Source organism: Oncorhynchus nerka, linkage group LG12, assembly GCF_034236695.1.
Source record: "Oncorhynchus nerka isolate Pitt River linkage group LG12, Oner_Uvic_2.0, whole genome shotgun sequence".
Lineage (NCBI taxonomy): Eukaryota > Metazoa > Chordata > Actinopteri > Salmoniformes > Salmonidae > Oncorhynchus > Oncorhynchus nerka.
Window position 1 is genome coordinate 45,186,397 of NC_088407.1, and position 26,904 is coordinate 45,213,300.

Genomic DNA, 26,904 nt, shown 5'->3' on the forward strand with positions numbered 1-26,904 from the left:
GGACGGCGCGATACCATCCAGTAGGGGCAGTGTGGGAAGTGTTGGATGAGAGCGAGAGGGAAAAGGATACAAGGTAGTGGTCGGAGACTTGGGGGAGTTGCAACGAGGTTAGTGGAAGAACAGCATCTAGTAAAGATGAGGTCGAGCGTATTTCCTGCCTTGTGAGTAGGGGGAAGGTGAGAGGGTGAGGTCAAAAGAGGAGAGGAGTGGAAAGAAGGAGGCAGAGAGGAATGAGTCAAAGGTAGGCGTGGGGAGGTTAAAGTCGCCCAGAACTGTGAGAGGTGAGCCGTCCTCAGGAAAGGAGCTTATCAAGGCATCAAGCTCATTGATGAACTCTCCGAGGGAACCTGGAGGGCGATAAATGATAAGGATGTTAAGCTTGAAAGGGCTGGTAACTGTGACAGCATGGAATTCAAAGGAGGCGATAGACAGATGGGTAAGGGGAGAAAGAGAGAATGACCACTTGGGAGAGATGAGGATCCCGGTGCCACCACCCCGCTGACCAGAAGCTCTCGGGGTGTGCGAGAACACGTGGGCAGACGAAGAGAGAGCAGTAGGAGTAGCAGTGTTGTCTGTGGTGATCCATGTTTCCGTCAGTGCCAAGAAGTCGAGGGACTGGAGGGAGACATAGGCGGAGATGAACTCTGCCTTGTTGGCCGCAGATCGGCAGTTCCAGAGGCTACCGGAGACCTGGAACTCCACGTGGGTCGTGCGCGCTGGGACCACCAGATTAGCTCCGCGGCCACGCGGTGTGGAGCGTTTGTATGGTCTGTGCAGAGAGGAGAGAACAGGGATAGACAGACACATAGTTGACAGGCTACACAAGAGGCTACGCTAATGCAAAGGAGATTGGAATGACAAGTGGACTACACGTCACGAGTGTTCAGAGAGTTAAGCTTACGTAGCAAGAATCTTATTGACTAAAATGATTAAAATGATACAGTACTGCTGAAGTAGGCTAGCTGGCAGAGGCTGCGTTGTTGACTAAGTAGGCTAGTTGGCATTGGCTGCGTTGTTGACACTACACTAATCAAGTCGTTCCGTTGAGTGTAATAGTTTCTACTGTGCTGCTATTCGGGGCTAGCTGGCTAGCTAGCAGTGATGATTACGTTACGTTGCGTTGAAAGAACGACAATAGCTGGCTAGTTAACCTAGGAAATCGCTCTAGACTACACAATTATCTTTGATACAAAGACTGGCTATGTAGCTAGCTATGTAGCTAGCTACGATCAAACAAATCAAGCCGTTGTACTGTAATGAAATGAAATGAAAAATGTGATACTACCTGTGGAGCGAAGCGAAATGCGACCCGGATTGTTGAGTGCAGAAGTTCTGTTCGGTAGACGTTGGCTAGCTGTTGGCTAGCTAGCAGAGTCTCCTATGTTAAGGACGACATAAAACTACACACTCTAAACTACACAATTATCTTGGGTACGAAGACAGCAAAGACAACTATGTAGCTAGCTAACACTACACTAATCAAGTCGTTCAGTTGAGTGTAATAGTTGTGCTGCTAATCGGTAGACGGTGGACTAGCTAACGGTGGACGTTAGCTAGCTGGCTAGCTGCAGGGCAGTGTAGACTGCGTTAGGACGACGAAATACGATAATTACGCAATTATCTATGATACAAAGACGGCTGTGTAGCTAGCTAAGAAGGAATTGCTAAGATTAGACAAATCAAACCGTTGTACTATAATGAAATGTAATGAAATGTAATACTACCTGCGGACCGAGTGCAGATGCGAGTGCAGATGCGACCGCTCGCTCCAACCCGGAAGCTACACTACAGCCTTATTCTAAAATGAATTTAATTGTTTTCCTCATCAATCTACAAACGATACACCATAATGACAAAGCGAAAACAACAGGTTTTTAGACATTTTCGCAAATGTGTATATTTCTTTCTTTATTTAACCAGGTAGGCTAGTTGAGAACAAGTTCTCATTTACAACTGCGACCTGGCCAAGATGAAGCAAAGCAGTGCGACCAAAACAACAGACTTAAACATAGGATAAACAAAAGTACAGTCAATAACACAATATAAAAATCTATATACAGTGTGTGCAAATGAGGTAAGATTAGGGAGGTAAGGCAATAAATAGGCCGTAGTGGCAAGGTAAGTAAACACTGAAGTGATAATGTGTAGATGATGAATGTGCAAGAAGAGATACTGGGGTGCAAAGAAATTAATAACAATATGGGGATGAGGTAGTTGGATGGGCTATGTACAGGTGTAGTGATCTGTGAGCTGCTCTGACAGCTTGTGCTTAAAGTTAGTGAGGGATATATGAGTCTCCAGCTTCAGTGATTTTTGTCATTCGTTCCAGTCATTGGCAGCAGAGAACTGGAAGGAAATGCAGCCAAAGTAGGTGTTGGTTTTGGGGATGACCAGTGAAATATAACTGCTGGAGCGCGTGCTACGGGTGGGTGCTGCTTTTGTGACCAGTGAGCTGAGATAAGGTGAGACTTAGATGACCTGGAGCCAGTGGGTTTGGCGACGAATATGAAGTGAGGGCCAGCCAACGAGAGCGTACAGGTTGCAGTGGTGAGTAGTATATGGGGCTTTGGTGACAAAATGGATGCCACTGTGATGGACTGCATCCAATTTGCTGAGTAGTGTTGGAGGCTATTTTGTAAATTACATCGCTGAAGTCAAGGATCGGTAGGATGGTCAGTTTTACGAGGGTATGTTTGGCAGCATAAGTGAAGGCTGCTTTGTTGTGAAACAGGAAGTCCGATTCTAGATTTAATTTTGGATTGAATATGCTTAATCTGAGTCTGGAAGGAGAGTTTACAGTCTAACCAGACACTTAGGTATTTGTAGTTGTCCAGAGTAGTGATGCTGGACAGGCGGGCAGCGATCGGTTGAAGAGCATGCGTTTAGTCTTACTTTCATTTAAGAGAAGTTGGAGGCCACGGAAGGAGAGTTGTATGGCATTGAAGGTCATCTAGAGGTTAGTTAACACAGTGTCCAAAGAGGGGCCAGGAGTATACAGAATGGTTTCGTCTGCTTCGAGGTGGATCAGAGAATCACCAGCAGCAAGAGCGACATCATTGATGTATACAGAGAAAAGAGTATATAAAAAAACAGGTACCTTATCTATGTAAGTATTCAGACCCTTTGCTATGAGACTTGAAATTCAGCTCAGGTACATCCTGTTTCCATTGATCATCCTTGATTGGAGTCCACCTGCGGTAAATTCAATTGATTGGACATGATTGGACAGCACACCTGTCCATAGAAGATCCCACAGTTTGACAGTGCAAGTTAGAGCAAAAACTAAGCCATGAGGTCAAAGGAATTGTCCATAGAGCTCCGAGACAGGATTCTGTCGAGGCACAGATCTGGGGAAGGGTACCGAAATATTTCTGCCGCATTGAAGGTCCCCAGCAACACAGTGGCCTCCATTCTTAAGTGGATGATGCTAGGAACCACCAAGACTTTTCCTAGAGCTGTCCACCTGGCCAAACTGAGCAATAGGTGAAGGGCCTAGGTCAGGGAGCTCCAGAGTTCCTCTGTGGAGATGGAAGAACTTTCCCAGAAGGACATATGCCACTGTAGCACTCCACCGGTCAGGCCTTTATGGTAGAGTGGCCAGACGGAAGCCACTCTTCAGTAAAAAGGCACATGACAGCCCACCTAAAGGACTCTCAGACCATAAGAAACAAGATCTTCTGGTCTGATTAAACCAAGATGAAACTCTTTGGCCTGAATGCCAAGTGTCACATCTGGAGAAAAACTGCCTACGCTGAAGCGTGGTGGTGGCAGCATGTTGTGTGGATGTTTTTTAGCAGCGGGGACTGGGAGACTAGTCAGGATTGAGGGAAAGATGAATGGAGCAAAGTACAGAGAGATCCTGGATGAAAACCTGCCCCAGAGCTTAGGACCTCAGACTGGAGCGAAGGTTCACCTTCCAACAGGACAATGACCCTAAGCACACAGCCAAGTCAACCCAGTAGTGGCTTCGGGACACGTTTCTGAATGTCCTTCAGCGGTCCAGCCAGAGCCCGGACTTGAACCCGATCAAACATCTCTGGAGAGACCTGAAAATAGATCATCTCCGATCCTCCACCAAATTTCACCAAATTTTGTGCGAGATCTGGAAAGTCCTGCAAGCCACAGTGTCTTGCAACCACTGTGAAATTTGGTGAAGGATCGGTGATGATCTAGGCGTTCTTCAGCAAGGCTAGAATTTGTCAGTTGTCTTTGAAGGACGCATGAATCAAGCCACGTACAAGGTTGTCCTGGAAGAAAATGTGTTTTCTTCTTCCCCAACTCTGAGGATTGTTTTTCAAGCAGGACAATGCTCCATGCCACACAGCCAGGGCAATCAAGGTGTGGATGGAGGACCACCAGTTCAAGACCCTGTTATGGCCAGCCCAATCTCCAGACCTGAACCCCATTGAAAACCTCTGGAATGTGATCAAGAGGAAGATGGATGGTCACAAGCCATCAAACAATGCCGAGCTGCTTGAATCTTTGCGCCAGGCGTAGGCGTGGCATAAAGTCACCCAACATCAGTGTGAATGACTGGTGGAGAGCATGCCAAGACCCATGAAAGCTTTAATTGAATATCAGGGTTATTCCACCAAATATTGATTTATGAACACTTCCTATGTTAACACAAGTATTGTGTTTAAAAATGAATATTAACTTATTTACTTTGTGTTATTCGAGGTCTGACAACACTGCATTTTTTTGTGCTATTTTGACCAGTTTATATTTTCTGCAAATACATGCTTTAAATGGCAATATTTTGGGGGGGGGGAAATGTTGTCAGTATATAAATACAATAATTTTAATTTTACCCAAACACATACCTATAAATATTAAAACCAAAGAAATTGATCATTTTGCAGTGGTCTCTTAATTTTTTTCCAGAGCTGTATACCCACAGTAAAACGAGTCCTATATCGACATAACCTGAAAGGCCGCTCAGCAAGGAAGAAGCCACTGCTCCAAAACGTTCGTTAAAAAAGCCAGACTACGGTTTCAACTGCACACGGGGACAAAGATCGTACTTTTTGGAGAAATGTCCTCTGGTCTCATGAAACAAAAATAGAACTGTTTGGCCATAATGACCGTGGAGGAAAAATGGGGAGGCCAGCAAACCAAAGAACACCATCCCAACCGTGAAGCATGGGGGTGGCAGCATCATGTTGTGGGGGTGCTTTGCTGCAGGAGGGACTGGTGTTCTTGACAAAATAGATGGCTTCATGAGGAAGGAAAATAATGTGGATATTTTGAAGCAACATCTCAAGACATCAGTCAGGAAGTTAAAGCTTGATCGCAAATGGGTCTTCCAAATGGACAATGACCCCAAGCATACTTCCAAAGTTGTTGCAAAATGGCTTAAAGACAACAAAGTCAAGGTATTGGAGTGGTCATCACAAAGCCCTGACCTCAATCCCATAGAATGTTTTGGGGCAGAACTGAAAAAGTGTGTGCGAGCAAGGAGGCCTACAAACTGGACTCACTTACACCAGCTATGTCAGGAGGAATGGGTCAAAATTCACCCAACTTTTTGTGGGAAGCTTGTGGAAGGCTACACAATTTCCATGCAATGCTACCAAATACTATTTGAGTGTATCTAAGCTTATGACCCACTGGGGAATGTGATTAAATAAATAAATCATTCTCTCTACTATTATTTTGACATTTCACATTCTTAAAATAAAGTGGTGATCCTAACTGACCTAAGACGGGGAATTTTTACTAGCATTAAATGTTAGGAATTGTGAAAAACTGAGTTTAAATGTATTTGGCTAAGGTGTATGTACATTTACTACTTCAACTGTATGTATGTCATAGCTAGGGAACACATTTGTTTCTCCTTTAAGCTTGTGGTATCTGCGATGAGGAGAAGGTGTGTGTGTGGTGGGGAGGATGGATTGACATACATGTACCCCTACCCCATCCTGCCTGAACTTTTTCTTGCCCTCGCCGAACCTGTTCTCTCTCTCGCGCTTCCTCATGTATTTGACATTGAACTGCATCTCACTCTTTCTGTTTCCAAGCTGCCAATTAGCTGTATCAAGGTACTCTTCTTACTCCTCCACTCCCTCGCTTCCTCCCTCCACCCCTTCATCTATGTGCTTTCTAGTGCTGCACAGTGTACCAGAACTAATGTACTTTTTCGATGTCAGAACATGAAAAACGGTTTGGTACTAGAATTGGTTTCTTTCGGTACTTTTATGAAATGTGTCAGGTTGTATACTGATTGAGTCAGCGCAGCTGATGTCCCCCTTTAGCACGAGCGCACCGCTCATATCTCTTGCCTGTTCCACTTACTCATTGCTAGTGCTTGCTCTCTAACCTGTCCTGACAAGGAACCACTGCACTGGGATTCTGGGCGGTGTCATGTTAGCTCCACACTCGTTCTGCCTAGAAGTTAACACACTTGAGTAATGCACCTCGGCATGTAGAACTGTTTTTTACTGTTCGCCAAACAATGTCCATAAAGCTAGAACACTTTATTTTCAATGCAAGAAGATACAGCCTTGGGGGTTAACTTTCCTTGCAAGCTTACAGCTAATGCTAAAATCAATTCACTACCCTAGTACTTTGATTGTGACCATAACGCAGAATATGCTGATTTTCATCTTTCTCCTTCACCGAACCAACTGACTCTGTGCAAAGCTTGTGAATGACATCATTACTGGGTTTGACAGTGTGTTCCCTTTTTTGTTTGACCAAATTTGTATATATTTTTAAATTTTTTGTTGTTGGGTGGGGGCTACAAGTACGCTACACAAACTCAAACAATCTCAAACGCAATTTGCGTTGTCCTGTTGGCTGCCACTCAAAAATGAAAAATTATTTAAAGTATGTAGATATAAAGTATTGATCATTATGATCATATTACCGAATAACAAAAAAAAATAAGTCTACAGTGCCTGTATAAGTATACAGAAAGTATTCGCAGCCCTTTTGAAATTTTCCACAGTTTGTTGTATTTAAAATGGATTCAAGTGAGATTTTGTCACTTGCCTACACACAATACCCCTCAATGTCCAAGTGGAATTATGTTTTAAGAAATATTTATAAATGTAATCAAATGAAAAGTTGAAATGTCTTGAGTCAAAGTATTCAATCCTTTGTTATGGCAAGTCTAAAAATGTGCTTAAGTGGCATGGACTCAAAATAGTGTTTAACGTCATCTCTGCCCCCCCCACACACATACAGATAATTGTAAGGTCCCTCTGTCAAGCAGTGATTTTAAAACAGATTCAACCCCAAAGACCAGGGAAGTTTTCCAATGCCTCACAAAGAAAGGCACCTTTTGGTAGATGGGTGACACAAGCTGTCGTTGAATATCCCTTCGAGCATGGTTAAGTTATTATTTATACTTTGGATGGTCACTACAAAGAAGGCGTTACAGACTTATTCTAAAATGTATTAAATAGTTTTTTTCCCATCAATCTACACACACACAACCCCATAAAGACAAAGCAAAAACAGGTTTTTAGAAATGTTTGCAAATGTATTAAAAATAAAAACGGATTACATTTACATAAGTATTCAGACTCTTTACTCAGTACTTTGTTGAAGCAAATTTTGCAGTGATTCCAGACTCAAGTCGTCTTGTGTTTATATATACTCATTTCAGGGTTTTTCTTAATTTTGTACTCTTTTCTACGTTGTAGAATAATAGTGAAGACATCAAAACTATGAAATGTTTTTTTTCCTGGATTGAATGACCTTCATGTCTTTTCTCTTTGCTTATTTGAGCTGTTAGTGCCATAATATGGATTTGGTCTTTTACTAAATAGGCCTATATTCTGTATACAACCCCTACCTTGTCACAACACAACTGATTGGCTCAAACGCATTACGAAGGAAATTCCACAAATGAACTTTTAACAAGGCACACCTGTTAATTGAAATGCATTACAGGTGACTACCTCATGAAGCTGGTTGAGAGAATGCCAAGAGTGTGCAAAGCTATCAAGGCAAAGGGTGGCTGGTTTGAAGAATCTCAAATACAAAATATATTTTGATTTGTTTCACTTTTGGTTACTACATGAATTCCATACTCTTTGTTATTTCATAGTTTTGATGTCTTCACTATTCTACAATGTAGAAAATAGTAAAAAAATAAAATAAAAAAAACCCTTGAATGAAATTATATATATTTTCCTTTTTTAATAATATAAACTCAGCAAAGAAATTTACTTCCTCACTGTCAACTGCATTTATTTTCAGCAAACATCAGCAAATATTTGTATGAATATAAGATTTAACAAATGAGACAAACTGAGCAATTCCACAGACATGTGACTAACAGAAATGGAATAATGAATCCCTGAACCAGGGAGGGGGTCAAAATCAAAAGTCAGTCAGTATCTGGTGTGGCCACCAGCTGCATTATGTACTGCAGTGCTCAAGTACTGCATCCTCCTCATGGACTGCACCAGGTTTGCCAGTTCTTGCTGTGAGATGTTACCCCACTCTTCCACCAAGGCACCTGCAAGTTCCTGGACATTTCTGGGGGGAAAGACCCTAGCCATCACCCTCCGATCCAACAGGTCCCAGACGTGCTCAATTGGATTGAGATTCAGGCTCTTCGCTGGCCATAGCAGAACACTGACATTCCTGTCTTGCAGGAAATCACACACAGAACAAGCATTATGGCTGGTGGCTTTGTCATACCGGAGGGTCATGTCAGGATGAGCCTGCAGGAAGGGTACCACATGAGGGAGGAGGATGTCTTCCCTGTAACGCACAGCGTTGAGATTGCCTGCAATGACAACAAGCTCAGTCCGAGGATGCTGTGACACTTCGCCTCAGACCATGACGGATCCTCCACCTCCAAATCGATCCCGCTCCAGAGTACAGGCCTCAGTGTAACGCTCATTCCTTCGACGATAAACACAAATCCGGCCTTCACCACCGGTGAGACAAAACCCCTACCTGTAAGTGAAGAGAACTTTTTGCCAGTCCTGTCTGGTCCAGCGACGGTGTGTTTGTGCCCATAGGCGATGTTGTTTCCGGTGATGTCTGGTGAGGACCTGCCTTACAACAGGCCTACAGGCCCCTCAGTCTAGCCTCTCTCAGCCTATTGCGGACATTCTGAGCACTGATGGAGTAATTGTGTGTTCCTGGAGTAACTCGGGCAGTTGTTGTTGCCATCCTGTACTTGTCCCGCAGGTGTGATATTCAGATATACCGATCCTGTGCAAGTGTTGTTACACGTGGTCTGCCACTGCAAGAACGATCAGCTGTCTGTCCTGCCTCCCTGTAGCGCTGTCTTAGGTGTCTCACAGTACGGACATTGCAATTTATTGCCCTGGCCACATCTGCAGTCCTCATGCCTCCTTTGCGCAATGCCTAAGGAACATTCACACAGATGAGCAGGGACCCTGGGTATCTTCCTTTTGGTGTTTTTCAGAGTCCCCCCCCCCCAAAAAAAAACTAAAATAATTGACATTTTAGGAACTTACTCTACAATACTAACCTAAAAGCCTGTACAGAATAGAAAATAGTCCAAAACATGCATCCTCTTTGCAACAAGGCACTAAAGTCAACTGCAAAGAAATGTACTTTATATCCTGAAATCTAAGTGTTATGTTAGGGGCAAATACAACACATCACTGAGTACTGCTCTTCATATAGTGCATTCGGGAAAGTATTCAGACCCCTTGATTTTTTTTTTCCCCACATTTTTTTGTTACGTTTTATCATAATTCTAAAAGGATTTAAATAGTTTTTTAAATTAATAAATTAGTCTGAATACTTATGTAAATATGGTGTTTAATTAGCAAAAGTATCTAAACCTGTTTTCTCTTTGTCATTATGGGGTATTGTGTGTACATTTGAGGATACATAACAACAAAAATTATTTTAGAATAAGGCTGTTATGTACATCCTCTGCTGCCACACTCCCCATCCTAACTGTCAGAGCTTAAGGATATGTAGAGGAGAATGGGAGTAACTCCCCAAATACAGGTGTGCCAAACTTGTAGCGTCATACCCAAGAAGACTCGAGGCTGTCATCGCTGCCAAGTTTGCTTCAACAAAGTACTGAGTAAAGGGTCCGAACACACTTCAGTTTTTTATTTATTTCTGTATATATCTTTTTGCTTTGTCATTATGGGGTATTGTGTGTAGATTGAGGGAGGTTTTAGAATAAATCAAATGTTATTGATCACATGGTTAGCAGATGTCAATGTGAGTGTAGCAATGCTTATGCTTCTAGTTTCGACACTGCAGTAATCTAACAAATTTACAACGACTACCTTTATATACACACAAATGTAAAGATGTAATACCACTTGAGATTTTCTGGACTAAGAAATAATACATTTAAAAAACTAATTACAGCAACGTATTTTCTAAGGACCTGAAGCAAGGTGACCTTCTCTGTTGGCGCCATCTTAGCTGAGTGGGCGCCATCTTAGCAGACCGTAAGGCTGTAACGTAACAAAATGTGGGAAAAGTCAAGGGGTCTGAATACTTTACGAATGCACTGCATTTGTGTGGTGGCTGCACAGAATAGAGCTAAGCGCAAGTAAAATCGTAGATGAGAACCTGGTTTTCTGCTTTCCACCAGACACAAGTAGATTCAAGTCAAAACTGTAACTCGGCCACTCAGTAACATTCACGGTCTTCTTGGGAAGCAACACTAGATTTGGCCTCGTGCTTCAGGTTATTGTGCTGCTGAAAGGTGAATTCATCTCTGTCTGGTGGAAAGCAGACAACCAGGTTTTCCTCTAGGATTTTGCCTGTGCTTAGCTCCATTCCGTTTATTTTTTTATCCTGGAAAAACTCCCCAGTCCTTAACAATTACAAGCATACCCATAACATGATGCAGACAGTACTCTGCTTGAAAATATGCAGTGTCACTTAATGTGTTGTTCCTAAACATAACATGCTGACCAAACCGCCAGCCTTGTGTGTGCGAGCGTTGCAAAATAGATGTACACCTACATGTTATTCAAACATTTCATCCAAACTGCTCGTGTGGGTCTACAGGCTGCAAGTTCTACCTCTCCCGTCTACTAATTGGTTGTTTCGAGCATACTAAACCACGTGGGTGATTGATAGATGAATGTGGTCCGCATTCCAGTCAAGTTGGTTGCCAACCGCCGTATTAAATCCACAGAAGAAGAATGAACGAGGAGAGATTAATCAAAGAAAACTAAAAACTAAGTTTCCCCTTTTTATATGGGAATGAATTGTCGGAGTAGAGAACACGATTATGTGACTCAAGGTGGGTGAAATGTCTACCAAGAAAAAGCAAAAAAAATACCATACGCCTTTCAGGTTAAATAACAACCCAACATTTCTCCCAGGACGTATTAGATAGCCACCTCAAGCTAGCTAAATGTCCATGAATGTTTCGACCTGTCCCCCAACTAATATAGTTGGTTTAGGTATTTTAACCTGCGTCTGGTAGGGATAGACAAAATCAACATGTGCATGATGGTGCACGCATGCATGAGAGCACCAGCTGTTCCAGATGACTGTGTGATCACACTCTCCGTAGCCGATGTGAGCATAACCTTTAAAAAAGATCAACATTCACAAGGTTGTGAGGCCAGACGGATTACCAGAATGTGTACTCGGAGCATGCATGGACCAACTGGCAAGTGTCTTCACTGACACTTTCAAACTCTCCCTGACCGAGTCTGTAATACCTATATGTTTCAAGCAGTGTTTCAAGCAGACCACCATAGTCCCTGAGCCCAAGTAAGCGAAGGTAACCTACCTAAATGACTATCGACCCGTAGAACTCACGTCGGCAGCCATGAAGTGCTTTGAAAAGGCTGGTCATGGCTCACATCAACACCATCATCCCAGATACCCTGGACTCAACAATTCGCATATCGGCCCAACAGATCCACAGAATCTCAATCGCTCTCCACACTGCCCTTTCCCACCTGGACAAAAGAAGAATGCTGTTAATTGACTACAGCTCAGCATTCAACACCATAGTGCCAACAAAGCTCATCACTAAGCTAAGGACCCTGGGACTAAACACCTCCCTCTGCACCTGGATCCTGGACTTCCTGATGGGCCGCCCCCAGATGGTAAGGGTAGGCAACATCTGCCATGCTGGTCCTCAACAAGGGTTCCCTTAAATGTACGTGTTTAGTCCCCTACTGTACACCCTGTTCACCCACGACTGCATGGCCAAGCACGGGGCCCCTCAGGGGTGCGTGCATGTCTCTCAACACCATCATTAAGTTTGTTGTCCACACAACAGTGGTAGGCATGATCACTGACAACGAAAAGATCTGGCATGGTTCCCCAGAGCCTCCAAGTTCTACAGCTGCACCATCGAGAGCGTCCTGATTGGTTGCATCACCGCCTGGTATGGCAACTGCTCGGTATCTGACCGCAAGGCACTACAGAGGGTAGTGCGTATGGCCCAGTACATCACTGGGGCCAAGCTTCCTGCCATCCAGGACCTTTATACCAGGCAGTGTCAAAAGAAGGCTCAAAAAATTGTCCCCCTCCCCCCCTTTGGTTTTGCACTGTTGCTACTCGCTGTTTATTATCTATGCAGAGTCACTTTACCCCTACCTACATGACAACTAGGATCAATAAACTCCGATAAGCAAAACCTTTGGCACTGGAATATCTGTCTATCATGAAAGCAGGGCATTCTAAGGGTCTGTTTTGAATAGGCTACAGGATGTGAAAAATTGAAGGGACTTCACCACCTCATGGCCATGGATGCAGATTTCCTTTCAGAATGGGTCTTCTTTTCCCCCTTGTCTGTGTTGTTGGCAATGCATACTGAAAACTGGCTTCTCAAACTACTTTCTATCCTTTTCTCTCCCATCCCTGCACTCCGGTCCAATTGAAATGTCCTATGTGTTTAGTCAGGATATTGAATGAGAATTTCTGTCTCTACACAGGACACCATTGCAATAATGAACCTCTCCCATGTGTCTGTAGGTTGTCGACCCAGTGGCGCCCAGATACACAGCCCTGTCAGGATCCTACTCCGTCCCTGTTGTCATCCCCGAAGCACCAGAGGAGATGAAGATGGCCGTCAAACACCCCAAGGTACATTGACTGTTATTTCCACTCTTGTTTATGGAATGGCAACCTATTCCCTATGATGTGTACTCCTATACTACCAAAGCCTGGCCAAAAGTAGTGCATGGTATAGGGATTAGGGTATAATTTTGGACACACCCTGACTAGATAGAAGTATTGCATTCTTATCTAGTGTTCAGTAGCCAAAGCATGACATTGACGAACACTCAACACCCGTTGAATATGGCTGGTGTCAGTAAACGTTGGCAAAAAAGCGTAATTAAATTGATGCCAGCAGCACAGTTACGGTCACCAACGCACTGGATAATATAAAAACAGCCTAACCAGCTCTGCGAGGGCAAGTAAAATGGTCAGTGAGATGTTCTCTCATTTGTGTCTTGAAGTAGCTAGCCAATGTTAGCCAGTTAGCTTGGGTGCTTGACTGCTGTTAGGACAGAACGCTCTGATCAACCCTACTCCTCGGTCAGAGCGTCCAGTGTGCACTCTGTTTTTCGAATGCCCAGAGCACACGCTGACTGACACTCCAGATTAAATTTACGAATACACCCGAAGTATGAACCAGTTTTTATTCTTGAAATCTTTGGTTGTTTACTACATGGCATCACATGCAAATCCTTAGAGATAAGTGGGGCTAAAGCTTAAGAGGATGTAGATGACAAAATAGCTCTCCAGTAGGTGTGCCAGAACATTTTTCTCAAAATGTAGGTTACAAGTTGATCAACTTTCAAAGCAGAATTACTTTCCCATTTTTCCTCTACTGTAGTGTATGATATAAAAAAAAATGTAGCTCTGAGTCTCTACTTTCATCCGATGTATTAAAAAAAACACAATTTCAAATTTGGCTGCATAAGACCAACTTGGTCGGTCACATTTTTATTTTGTGAAAAGTAATTATTTTATAAAAATCGCAAGCTGCAACAGAATACCATCGTGGATACTATTTTTATGTCTATGCGGCCTGTATAAAGAAAGTTGGATGTAGTTTCACAAGCTAATAATAACCAGCACAACAATTGGAAGTCTCCAGGAACATTTAGAATGCTAGCTGGTCCTGTTCATCGGACTCTGGGGAAGTAGGTAAATGGCTTCATTGCCAAAATCTTAAACTATCCCTTTTAATATGGAGGAATGTTAAAAAAAAAAAAAAATGTGTGATAAATTCTTAGGCAGGTTGTAAAAGTGGACATTTTTGGGATGGAAAAATCATGCCAATTTAAACAACCCAAACCAGATAGGGAGCATGCAGAAAATCTATTGAACTATATACAGTGCATTCGGAAAGTATTCAGACCCCCTTTTCCACATTGTTACTTTACAGCCTTATGCTAAAATAAATGTTTTTCTCTTCTCATCAACCTACACACAATACCCCATAACGACAAAGCAAAAACACGTTTTTAGAATTTTTTGTAAAAAACTGATATCACATATACAGAAGTATTCAGACCCTTAATCAGTACTTCATTGAAGCACCTTTGGCAGCGATTACAGCCTCAAGTCTTGGGTATGACACTACAAGCTTGACACACCTGTATTTGGGAAGTTTCTCCCATTTTTCTCTGCTGATCCTCTCAAGCTCTGTCAGGTTGGATGGGGAGCGTTGCAGCACAGCTATTTTCAGGTCTCTCCAGAGATGTTTGCTCGGGTTCAAGTCTGGGCTCTGGCTGGGCCACTCCAGGACATTCAGAGACTTGTCCCGAAGCCACTCCTGCGTTGTCTTGGCTGTGTGCTTAGGGTCATTGTCCTGTTGGAAGGTGAACCTTTGCCCCTGTCTGAGGTCCTGAGCGCTCTGGAGCAGGTTCTCATCAAGGATCTCTGTTCTTTACTCCGTTCGTCTTTCCCTCGATCCTGACGAGTCTCCCAGTACCTGCCGCTGAAAAACATCCCCACAGCATGAAACAGCCCCCACTATGCTTCACTGTAGGGATGGTGCCAGGTTTCCTCCAGATGTGACACTTGGCATTCAGGCCGAAGAGCTCAACCTTGGTTTCATAAGACCAGATAATCTTGTTTCTCATTGTCTGAGAGTCCTTTAGGTGCCTTTTGGCAAGCTCCAAGTGGGCTGTCATGTGCCTTACTGAGAAGTTGCTCCATGTGGCCACTTTCATAAAGGCCTGATTTGGTGGAGTTCTGCAGAGATGGTTGTCTTTCTGGAAGGTTCTCTCATCTCCACAGAGGAACCCTGGAGCTCTGTCGTGACCAAGTTTTTTTTACTTACCCCTCTTTTTATGTGCCTTTCCAAATCATGTCCAATCAATTGAATTTACCACAGGTGGACTCCAAGTTGCAGAAACAGTTCAGGGATAATCAATGGAAACAGGATGCACCTGAGCCCAATTTCAAGTCTCATAACATGTGGTCTGCATACTTATTTTTTACATTTGCAAAAATGTCCACCTATTTTAAATTTGTCATTATGGGTTATTGTGTGTAGATTGTTGAGGACAAACATGTAATTCATGCCTCTTAAGAAGGTCCCATCAACTTTCTGTAGGCTAGGCCTACTATATTTATTTCATCAACTTTTCTAATATATTGCTTCTCTTTACAACAGCAGTATAGCCTACCAGGCTGGCATGAAAATGAACCACGGGAAAAGCGTCCTCCATTCACTATGTAACTGCATAGATTACATGTATTTTTACATGTCATCTATGATAATGGTCCATTCCAAATCAAAACAAATTTCACACATGTAAAGACGAGATTCAATCAAGAATAGTGTAATGGGTGACTATTAGCCTATCACTTGTGAATGCGCCTCGGAATTGGATGAGAATGCGCGCCGTTGCGTCCCCAATGTTTGTCGGTCACTTGTAGCCTGTGAGAGACCCGATTACTTGACAGAGAGCCATGTAAGTGAGAGGTGTCTCGGAACGCAGCCGGGAGAATGGAATTACAATTATATTCAGCCCAAGGGCACAACAGCCATTGGCCGCAAATGGCATAGATTTTTTTTAGGGGGCGCTACTGCCACAAAAGGGGATACAGCCGGGAAATTAGAGGAATTATCAAGTGCTTGTCATATTGTGAATGAGAACTGATGAAGTGTGTACAGCCTGCACAAATAAATAGGCAGAGCTCATGCCTTTCATGCAACTTTTTTTTCAAATCTTCATTAGTCACCTTATGCAGCCTTAGAATGTACTAAAAATCAAAACATATAGCCCAACATTTGTATCACAACTGTTACATAAATAACTCTAAATGAAGCATATAGGAGTACCTGTTCCTTTGTTAACCGCTCAACACAGAATATCCGCATGTGCTCAAATAGGAAATATAATTTATATTTTATTCAGCTATGTTCTATTGTATTTGTCATACCACAGACCTTTGGGACATATACATTTGATAAAAAGTCTAATAAATCCATGTAATATAGCCTACACCATCACAATAAATCAATTATTTATTGTAGACGTCTTAAAATGCACGATATGAAGAATGTCTTCTTTCAGAAGAACAGAATAGCATACTCTGAGTTGTCCTGATCTGGCTATGCCATATGGCTGTGGGCCATTTTTTTCCAGGTGCGTGGTAGCGGCTGAATAAAACGAGAAAAAAGAAGAAACGCTGCTCTTGCTAGTGTCACTGATCTTTAATACGCTTTATGAATCGGCCTTACGGCCTTCGCCAGAGCTTTTGTGAGTTTAAAAATAAAAAAAACTTGTATCCCTAGCCCCACCCACATCCGTTCCATGCATCGAATGGGGTTGAGTCGAGGGAAAACAAATAAGTGCTACCAAATATAGCAATATGCATTTCATAAATATTCTAATAAAGTGTGTACCTAAAATGTATTAAACACGTCTGTAAAACCACTGAGGACATCGACCTACCAAGCAAGTTTTCATAAATTGACTGAGAATACAGAAGGAGCCTACAATAGGGATAAACGTCAGCTTCCGTTCAGAAATGGAATGAAATCCTCAACAAATTTTATTTTTTAGATTTAATGCTATTAAAAATCTAGACTGTTTTTCTAGCCCGAAAGCAGCACAACAAGGCTCCACAAAAGAAAATAAACGATGTAGGAGAGGCAAGTGGTCAAAGAGGGGACCAGGAACACAGGCCATGGACACAGAGCGACAGCAGGACTCTGTTATTAACCTCTCCAAGAATGTTCTCAGAAGCGCAAGTCTCAGTCTTATCTAAGGGCCTCTAGGACAGCTAATTCTGTCCTATAGTTAACAACTCCTCGATTAATACCCATTAGGTTAGTGGGACAAGAAGCCATGTCAGTATATATGAGAAAAACAAACCACATTCAGAAGGACCTCACTAGGACAGCAGAACTGGCACTTAACCGAAGATGAATCTTTCATTAGTTCATTGCCAAACCTGCAGACAAAAGGGGGTGCTGTGGTCGTTTTAGACTACGAAAAATCCAAAGATGAAATTCAGACACAATTCATTAAGGAATGTTCTATAGAAAACTGAGTTTTGATCCCACACAGGTGTTCCAAAAGGACAGGGCTCCAGATTAGTGCATATATTAAACAACCTTATCTCAAAACCTGCATATGAATACCTTTGCTGCAAATGTGCCATAAGTCCATGCCTGTACATTTTGCCGAAATGACACAAACCTAAGACACAAGGCAATTATCCAGACGACAGACCAGTGGTTGCAGGAATAGGCTCAATGCTAGAACCATTGTCGAACTTCATAGACTCTTTTATTAAATCTCATGTGCAAGCATTGCCGTCATATGTGAAAGACTATAAACTTCATAAACAAGATTTCACCAATAACAGGTTCAACAGAAAACTGTATTTTAGTCACATTAGATGTTGAGTCTATATACCAGCATTCCCCATATGGGGGGGCTGGCAGCCCTAGCTCACTATTTGAGAGACCAAGATACTAATGAATTCCCACCAACAAACTTTATTCTTGAGCTAGCTGAATATTTTTGACATATGACTATTCCACATTCGCTCCGAGTTATGCTAAACTTTGGGTCTTTTTAAAGAATGTTTTAACAATGAAAACTAAAATCCATTTTTAAATAAAGCCCTGAAGTGGTGTGGACATATTAACATTTTTTGTAAATGGGGAGTAACGGGAGAAGAGCTGTCAGACTTTATGGCATTACTCAATGACATTGACCCCAATCTCAAACTCACTATTGAATGTGACACTAGACGGGTTAATTACCTCCTATGTGAATTGAGAAATCATATGGAACCCTGTTTACAACTCTGTATAGAAAAGAAATGGACAGAAATACTAATACTATTACAGGGGGACAGGTTCCATCCTGAGCCATTAAAAAGAGGACTTCCAAGACAGTTTTTCAGGCTCCGCCGTATATGCCATTCCACAGAGGATTGTCTAGAAAAAGCAGCGGAGATGCCAATAGGTTTCTGAGAGGCTACTCTCCACAATGTGTGGATGAAGCTCTTAATTTGGCATTAGGGAAAACACGAGATGAATTGCTACAAAAAAAGTCCCACGAGAGCTAAAGAACACTCTGTAATGTTCACCACCACTTATACTTTGAACTCGTGAAAAGTGGGAGATGCTGTCAAGAAACACTGTCTTATTTTATCATCGGACCCAGCTCTGCCAGCTGAATTTAAGAATCCACCACTTATTGTCTAGAGGACAGGTCACAATTTACGTGTAAATTGGTTCATGACAACTGCCAGCCACAAAATAAAATACGCCCTCCAAATGGTAGCAAATAATGCAGAGGAAGCACACAGTGCATATGATGAAGTGTGAATATTTCTGCCACCCACATACAGGAAAATGGATCCAAATATATGAAATTATTATGCACTCCACCACCCATGTTATCTACATGATTAAATGTACATGTGGGCTGTGCTATGTAGGTAAAACCTCTCGTTCTCTCAAACAGAGAATCAGTGAACATAAAAGTTCAATCAGGATAAACGACAGGGATTATCCAGTCGCAGTACATTTTAATGACCTAAAGCATGCCATTTCTACCTTTTTTTTAAAAGATTTTGTGGCATAGGGAAAGTTAAAGATATCAGACAGGGGAGGTGACATTAATAATACTCGGCTGCGGCTGTGTGCGGCTGCTGGGCCATGGAAACCCATTTCATGAAGCTCCTGACTAACGGTTATTGTTTCCAGAGGCAGTTTGGAACTCAGTAGTGAGTGTTGCAACCGAGGACGGACAGAAGATTTTTATGTGCTACGCGCTCCAGCACTCGTTGTTGACAGGTGTATGAAATTGAGCACACAACCATGCAATCTCCATAGCAAACATTGGCAGTAGAATGGCTTTACTGAAGAGCTCAGTGACTTTTAACGTGGCACCGTCATAGGATGCCACCTTTCCAAGTCAGGTCATTCAATTTCTGCTCTGGTCAACTGTAAGGGCGGTTATTGTGAAGTGGAAACATCTAGGAACAACAACGGCTCAGCCTCGAAGTGGTGGGCCACACAAGTTCACAGAACAGGACAACAGAGTGCTGAAGCACGTAGTCTGTAAAACTTTCTGCCCTGCTAGAGCTGCCTTGATCAACTGCAAGTGCTGTTATTGTGAAGTGGCATCAACTAGGAGCAACAACAGCTCAGGGTGCTAAAGCGCATAGTAGAGGTTGACCGATTCTGATTTTTCAACACCGATAACGATTTTTGGAGGACCATAAAGCCGATACCGATTTAATCGGACAAATTTTTTAAATGTATTTGTAATAATGACAATTACAACAATACTGCATGAACACTTTTTTAAAACTAATACAATACATCAATAAAATCAATTTAGGCTCAAATAAATAATGAAACATGTTCAATTTGGTTTAAATAATGCAAAAACAAAGTGTTGGAGAAGAAAGTAAAAGTGCAATATGTGCCATGTAAGAAAGCTAACTTTTAAGTTCCTTGCTCAGAACATGAGAACATATGAAAGCTGGTGGTTCCTTTTAACATGAGTCTTCAATATTCCCAGGTAAGAAGTTTTAGGTTGTAGTTATAGGAATTATAGGACTATTTCTCACTATACGATTTGTATTTCATATACCTTTGACTATTGGATGTTCTTATAGGCACTTTAGTATTGCCAGTGTAACAGTATAGCTTCCGTCCCTCTCCTCGCTCCTACCTGGGCTCGAACCAGGAACACATTGATGTTTATGGTTAGGTACACGTTGGAGCAACGACAGTCCTTTTTCGCGAATGAACACCGCATCGATTATATGCAACACAGGACACGCTAGATAAACTAGTAATATCATCAACCATGTGTAACTAGTGATTATGATTGATTGATTGTTTTTTATAAGTTAAGTTTGCAACTTGACTCCATAGACACTGTGTATTCGGTAGGCCAAGCTTTGAAAAACTACAAACCTCAGATATCCCCCTTCCTGGTTGGATTTTTCTCAGATTTTTGCCTGCCATATGAGTTCTGTTATACTCAAAGACATCATCCAAACCGTTTTAGAAACTTAAGTGTTTCTATCCAAATCTAATAATAATATGCACATATTAGCATCTGGGACAGAGTAGGAGGCAGTTCACTGTGGGCATGCTATTCATCCAAAAGTGAAAATGCTTCTCCCTATCCCAAAAAGGTTAAGAACAGATTATTTTATAATGACGGCCTACACCGGCCTAACCCAGACAGCGCTGGGCCAATTGTGCGCCGCCCTATGGGACTCCCGATCACGGCCGGTTGTGATGCAGCCCAGGATCGAACCAGGGTCTGTAGTGACGCCTCTTGCACTGAGATGCTACGCCACTCGGGAGCTTTGTGGCAACAGTTTGGGGAAGGCGCTTTCCTGTTTCAGCATGACAATGTCCCTGTGCACAAAGCGAGGTCCATACAGGAATGGTTTATCAAGATCGGTGTGGAAGAACTTACAGCCTGCACAGAGTCCTGACACAGAGTCAACGTAGACTGCGAGCCTGTCCTAATCACCCAACATCATTGCCCAACATCACTAATGCTCTTGTGGTTGAAAGTCCCTGCATCAATGTTCCTACATCTAGTGGAAAGCGAGTGGAGGCTGTTATAGCAGCAAAGGGGACCAACTCCATATTAATGCCCATGATTTTGGAATGAGATGTTTGAGGAGCAGGTGTCCACATACTTTTGGTCATGTAGTGTGTGTATATTATAACATATTTTATAACTAACAATCAATTAGACAGTCAGAGAATTGCAAATTCCAAAAACTGTGCATTCAGTGCACATGCCTAGTGATTTGTTATGTTTGAGCAGAGGAACACAGCATTAGTCATGGCAAAATGCATAGAATTGCAGGAAATTAGCTTTAAAACGGCGTAATGTCCTTTATGCCACCAAGATACCTTTTCCAGCTAATACTGTTAGAATTTAGACATCCTCTTCCAATGAACTGTGGAATCAAAATAATGAAATTATCTTCCAAATGTATTAATTTTAAAATGTTGTTTACTTATACTTGCCATCATTTAACTGATAATAAGACGAGACATATATTTCTGCTAACTTATATATGATGGGGGTTGCCAATTTGCCTGGGCGGGGGTCCCTGGGCAAGAAAAGTTTGAAAACCCCTTGCCTTACCAATATACCCAAATAAACTGCCAAACCAACCCAATATAGTCAATCCAACATAACATCAGCAACTAAACCTGGCAAACGTATTTTTGAACCCTCCCAGAACATAGAGGTGGGTATGAAGGCTGTGTGGTACGGACCCAGGGTGCTGGTGGAGGGGGCGGACGCAGAAACCTTCACCGAGGGAGAGACGGTCACCTTCATCAACTGGGGCAACATCATTATCACCAAGATCCACAAGTGAGTTGAATAGATTTTTGGACGTGCAACTTTTTACAGGAAGTTAATCAAGAGGGCTTGCCTTGGCAAGTGTTCACCCAGTCCCAGAAAGCTACATTATCAGTGCAGCAGTAAAACACCATATTGAACTAATCTAGATAAGTTGTACTGTGGCTCTCCAGATGCTGGGATCACAACTAGGATCACTGGCATAGATACACTATGTAACTCGTCTCTGTTTCTCTGTCTCTCTGTGTGCTCTCTCTGTGCTCTCTGTGCTCTCTCTGTGTGTGTGAGTGTGTGTAACTGATGTATCGCATTAAAAAGGCTTAAGTGAAATTTTACCAAATGTAGAAGGAAGAAAATAAATATCTCAATTCCTTAACTATTATCCCCTCATCTCTATCGCTGTGTGATCCAGAGATCCCAGAGGTAAGGTCACCTCCCTGGAGGGCAAGCTGAACCTGGAAAACAAGGACTTCAAGAAGACCACCAAGATCACATGGCTGGCCGAGACCCCCCACGCCCCCCTGCTGCCCACAGTCTGTGTCAACTACCAGCACCTCATCACCAAGCCCGTCATGGGCAAGGAGGACGACTTCAAGGAATACATCAACAAACAGAGCAAGGTGGGTGTGTGAATGTGGATGGGTCAAGACTGTGGGTGTGTATGTGGGAGGGGGGGTTGGTTATCTATGCGGTATGTATGAGGGAGTGTGTGCATGTGATGTGTGCTAAACTGTTACAAGAAGGGCTTAAGTAGTTAGTAAAGATCATTGTTATGATTAGAGCAGATATCATTGACCAGTATGAAGAATCACTTGTAATCCTTCCTGAAGACTGAACAGGGTTTCCCTCTCCCATCCTTGCTTTTTCTCAGCTGGAGGAGAAGATGCTGGGAGACCCATGTCTGAAGGACCTGAAGAAGGGTGACATCATCCAGCTGCAAAGGCGGGGCTTCTACATCTGTGACCAGCCCTACGAGCCAATCAGGTTTGTCCTCTGCAAGGTCTTCATGAATTTTTACCAGTTTTGGGAGGGATGCGTGGGTGAATGGTGAGTTTAATGGATAGAAGGATGGTTGGACGCAGATCTGGGTTCAAATGCTATTTGAAATACTTTGAGCATTTGCTTTACGCTGCCTGGACTCTCAGATCGGTAGGGTTTGAAGTTTGGGGATCGTTCTATTGGTAGGGTGTTAGGTGATTCGACAAACATTGGACACTAGGAGAGAAATACATTTAAAAATTTTAAAAATAAACAGCTGTGATAAAATCAGTTTTCACTACATGTCAATAATGTGGTCTCAAAATACATAAATCATTTGAGAACATGAATGTGGAAGTTGTTAACTTCTTACGGATAGGCGGGACAGTTGCGTCTCACTTGGGCAAAAAACAGTGAAAATGCAGCGTGGCAAATTTAATTTAAAAAAAAATATTAAATCAAACTTTCATTAAATCACACATGTAAGATACTCAATTAAAGCTACACTCCTTGTGAATCCAGCCAACATCTCAGATTTAAAAAAGACTTTTCGGCAAAATCAGAAGAAGCTGTTATCTGATGATAGCACCAGCAGAAAACAAAGGGGATAGCATATTTCAACCCTGCAGGCGCTACACAAAACGCAGAAATAAAATATAAAACATTCATTACCTTTGACGAGCTTCTTTTGTTGGCACTCCAATATGTCCCATAAACATCACAAATGGTCCTTTTGTTCGATTAATTCCGTCCATATATATCTATATGTCATGTACGCTGACACAGTTGCCAGTTGGGCGGTGTTCCCTCCGACACATTGGTGCGGCTGGCTTCCGGGTTAAGCGAGCAGTGTTTCAGGAAGCAATGCGGCTTGGTTGAGTTGTGTTTCAGAGGACACACAGCTCTCGACCTGCACCTCTCCCGAGTCCGTACAGGAGTTGTAGCATTGGGACAAGACTAACTACCAATTAGATATCAAGAAATTGGGGAGGAAAAGGGGAAGATATATATATCCCAATACTGTATGTTATGATATTTACACAATATGAGCCCAAATGTAAAGCAAGTGACGTGCTAAGAACATTAAATTCTGGGGGACAGCCTTTTTTAGGAAACGTGAAATCGGTGTCTTCATATTCGAGATTAGTATTCCTCACCAGAGTAAGATCGATGTGACATTGTATTGCCAACAAGTATGGGGAAGTCCTGAGGGTAAAACGTTTTTCCTTCGCTTCTATCCAACAGATGTTTTCAGAGACATAGAAAAACAGGAGGTTACAAAGTAGATCTTCGTAGCTGCATTTTGGTGTGTGGCTTGTCAGGGATTGTTCCAAATTCACGTTAATGTTTTTTTTATATATATATATTTTTTTAAATTATGAACTCAACAAATACAAAAAAAACAGAAATATACAAATAACAGTACATAAATCTAACAGACAGGGGTATTACATATCAAGATTCAATTTCAATTTGTTAAATACTTTTATGGTGCGTATTGCTTTTTTGTTTTTACGTTTACTGATCATTTCAAAATAATATTTAAATTCTTTCTTAAATAATGTGAAGAGGGGTTTGTTCTCTGCTCACCTCATTTTATGGACAAAGAATCTTCCATGAAAGATGAACAAGTTAACAATGAAAGTTAAATCGGGGTCCATATCATTTGGTTCAAAATAAAACATATCAGAGTCTTTTAAAATAAAATCTTCTAACTCACACCAAAATCTTCTGACATAAGCGCAGTCCCAAAATAAATGGTCAAGAGTCTCTGGGTCACAATCACAAAATACACATTTGTTATCAATAGCTATTTTAAATCTGTGTGTAATAAAGGTCTTTACAGGGTAGATTCTATGAATGAGTTTGTATGATACTACTTTCACCTTATTAGATATGCAAATGTACCAGATAACTGGATAATATAGTTGTCCATCATTATTCAATAATTGTTTAACCCAAATAATGTTGTTGTCAAACCAGTTCTGGAAAAACAGAATTATTATTCCAGATTGTATTACCTATGAGGGGAAGAATTGTGTTTGTACATGAGGTTCAAGTTAGAAGTACTTGTTTATGAAAGTTTGCAAGCTTAATAGGGATTTTAGCCATATCAAAGTTGCATTTAAGTAAGAATTCTAGACCACCAATTTGTTGGAATATTAAATTAGGGATGATATTCCAGATGCAATCCTTATTTCTTAAATAGTTTTGTATCCATTTAATCTTAAATATTATATTAGAGGTTTTAAAATCCTGAGCATTCAACCCTCCCTCACCTTGGGTGCTACATATTACCGCTTTTCTAAAATAATGAGGTTTATTCCTCCATATGAAGTTAAATAATTTTAGTATCAACCATTTTAGTTACTGACAGAGGCAAGGGAGGTATAAACTCATCTTGACAGACCTTCAGATTTTGACAAAAGTACACGTCCAGATAAAGAAAGATCTCTTAATAACCAGGAGTTAAATCTCATTCCAAATTTCTCTACAATCGGAGAGAAATTTAAGTTGACCCTTTCTGATCTTTGCTAACTGTAATACCAAGATATGTGATCACATCTTTTACAGGGATATTACATACTGAGTTTCAGTCGCATCTTTTCAACGCAACTAATTTACATTTCCTAATATTCAGAGATAAACCTGATACATGTGTGAAGGCATTCATACACTCAATAGCTTTCTTGACTTCATTATGATCTTTCAAAAACAAATTCTGGTGTCGTCAGCCAATTGTGAACATTTTATCTCTTTGTCTTGTATCTGAATACCCCTAAAACTATCCTTACTTATATAAAGTGCCATAAATTGTGTGACCAATAAAAAATAAGGAGAAATTAGGCTCCAAATTCACATTTCACCGCCCGTTTTCAAGATGAGATGCTAGTTAGCTGTGCAAGGGAGTTTTTGTTTGCCGCTGTTTGCTGAGGTAACACTATTGTGCCAGCGGCAAATGTTGTGATTGATGGTTTAATTTGTTCAAGTGTAAACTACCAGAATTCAGTAGCTACAGACCTACAATCGATAAAAACAGAAATACCAGTGAATTGAAAATGTGGTGGCAGGCAAGCAGCTCAATCTAGTCTTAGCCTAGGCTAACTATTTGATGGAAATGGTGTAGTTTATCCTCTCATCAACAGCAAATATAACATTACAATGTAACACAACTCAGGTGTAGGCCTACCTTAGAAGTAATCTATGTTGTTAGACTTAAGTATCCTTCTGAGTTATGTTGTATTCAGTACCAGCACAGCCTAACTGTGATATATAGCCTAACTGTTAATAATAGGTAAATAGTTAACCTGCTTTTTGTTCAAGATTATTTAATCCCAATTATATGTACTCTATTACCCCTGGTACGTGTTCAAGGGTGTCCCCTTGCTCCATAGTGTAAACATTCTTCATTGCTTAAGCATATGGCACTGTACACTTTATTTATTGTATTTTCTTTATTTTCCTGTATATCAGTACAGAACCAGTCAACAGTTTGGGCATACCTACTCAAGGGATTTTATACATTGTAGAATAATAGTGAAGACATCAAAACTACAAAATAACACATATGGAATCCTGTAGTAACCGAAGAATAGTTACACAAATCAAAATATATTTTGGGTTCTTCAAAGTAGCCACCCTTTGCCTTCATGGCAGCTTTGCACACACTTGGCATTCTCTCAATGAGCTTCATGAAGAATGCTTTTTTTTCTCAACAGTCCTGAAGGAGTTCCCACATACTACTACTACATACTACTACTATTCCTCAGGTCATTGCTGTAATTGAGAATGTGTTCTCAGTCAATTTACCTGGTAAAATTAGGGTTAAATAAATCAAATAAATATGCTGAGCACTTGTTGGCTGCTTTTCTTTCACTCTGCGGTCCAACTCATCCCAAACCATCTCAATTGGGTTGAGTTCGAGTGATTGTGGAGGCCAGGTCATCTGATGCAGCACTCCATCACTCTCCTTCTTGGTCAAAGACCCCTTCAGAGCCTGGAGGTGTGTTTGGGGTCATTGTCCTTTTTGAAAAACAATGGATAGTCTCAGCAAGCGCAAACCATACGGGAGGGAGGGTGTATCGCTGCAGAATGCTGTGGCAGTCATGCTGGTTAAGTGTGCCTTGAATTCTAAATAAATCACTGACCG

General features: G+C 41.7%; 1 protein-coding gene across 1 annotated transcript in view; it reads left to right on the forward strand.

Moving 5' to 3' along the window:
• eprs1 (glutamyl-prolyl-tRNA synthetase 1) overlaps positions 1-26,904 on the forward strand; it is a 93,558-nt gene that overhangs the window by 38,268 nt on the left and 28,386 nt on the right. Inside the window, exons 13-16 of the mRNA XM_029674942.2 lie at positions 12,910-13,020; positions 21,652-21,788; positions 22,189-22,396; positions 22,648-22,760. Of these exons, the coding sequence (XP_029530802.2) occupies positions 12,910-13,020; positions 21,652-21,788; positions 22,189-22,396; positions 22,648-22,760 (569 nt within the window). The remainder of the gene's footprint in view (positions 1-12,909; positions 13,021-21,651; positions 21,789-22,188; positions 22,397-22,647; positions 22,761-26,904) is intronic.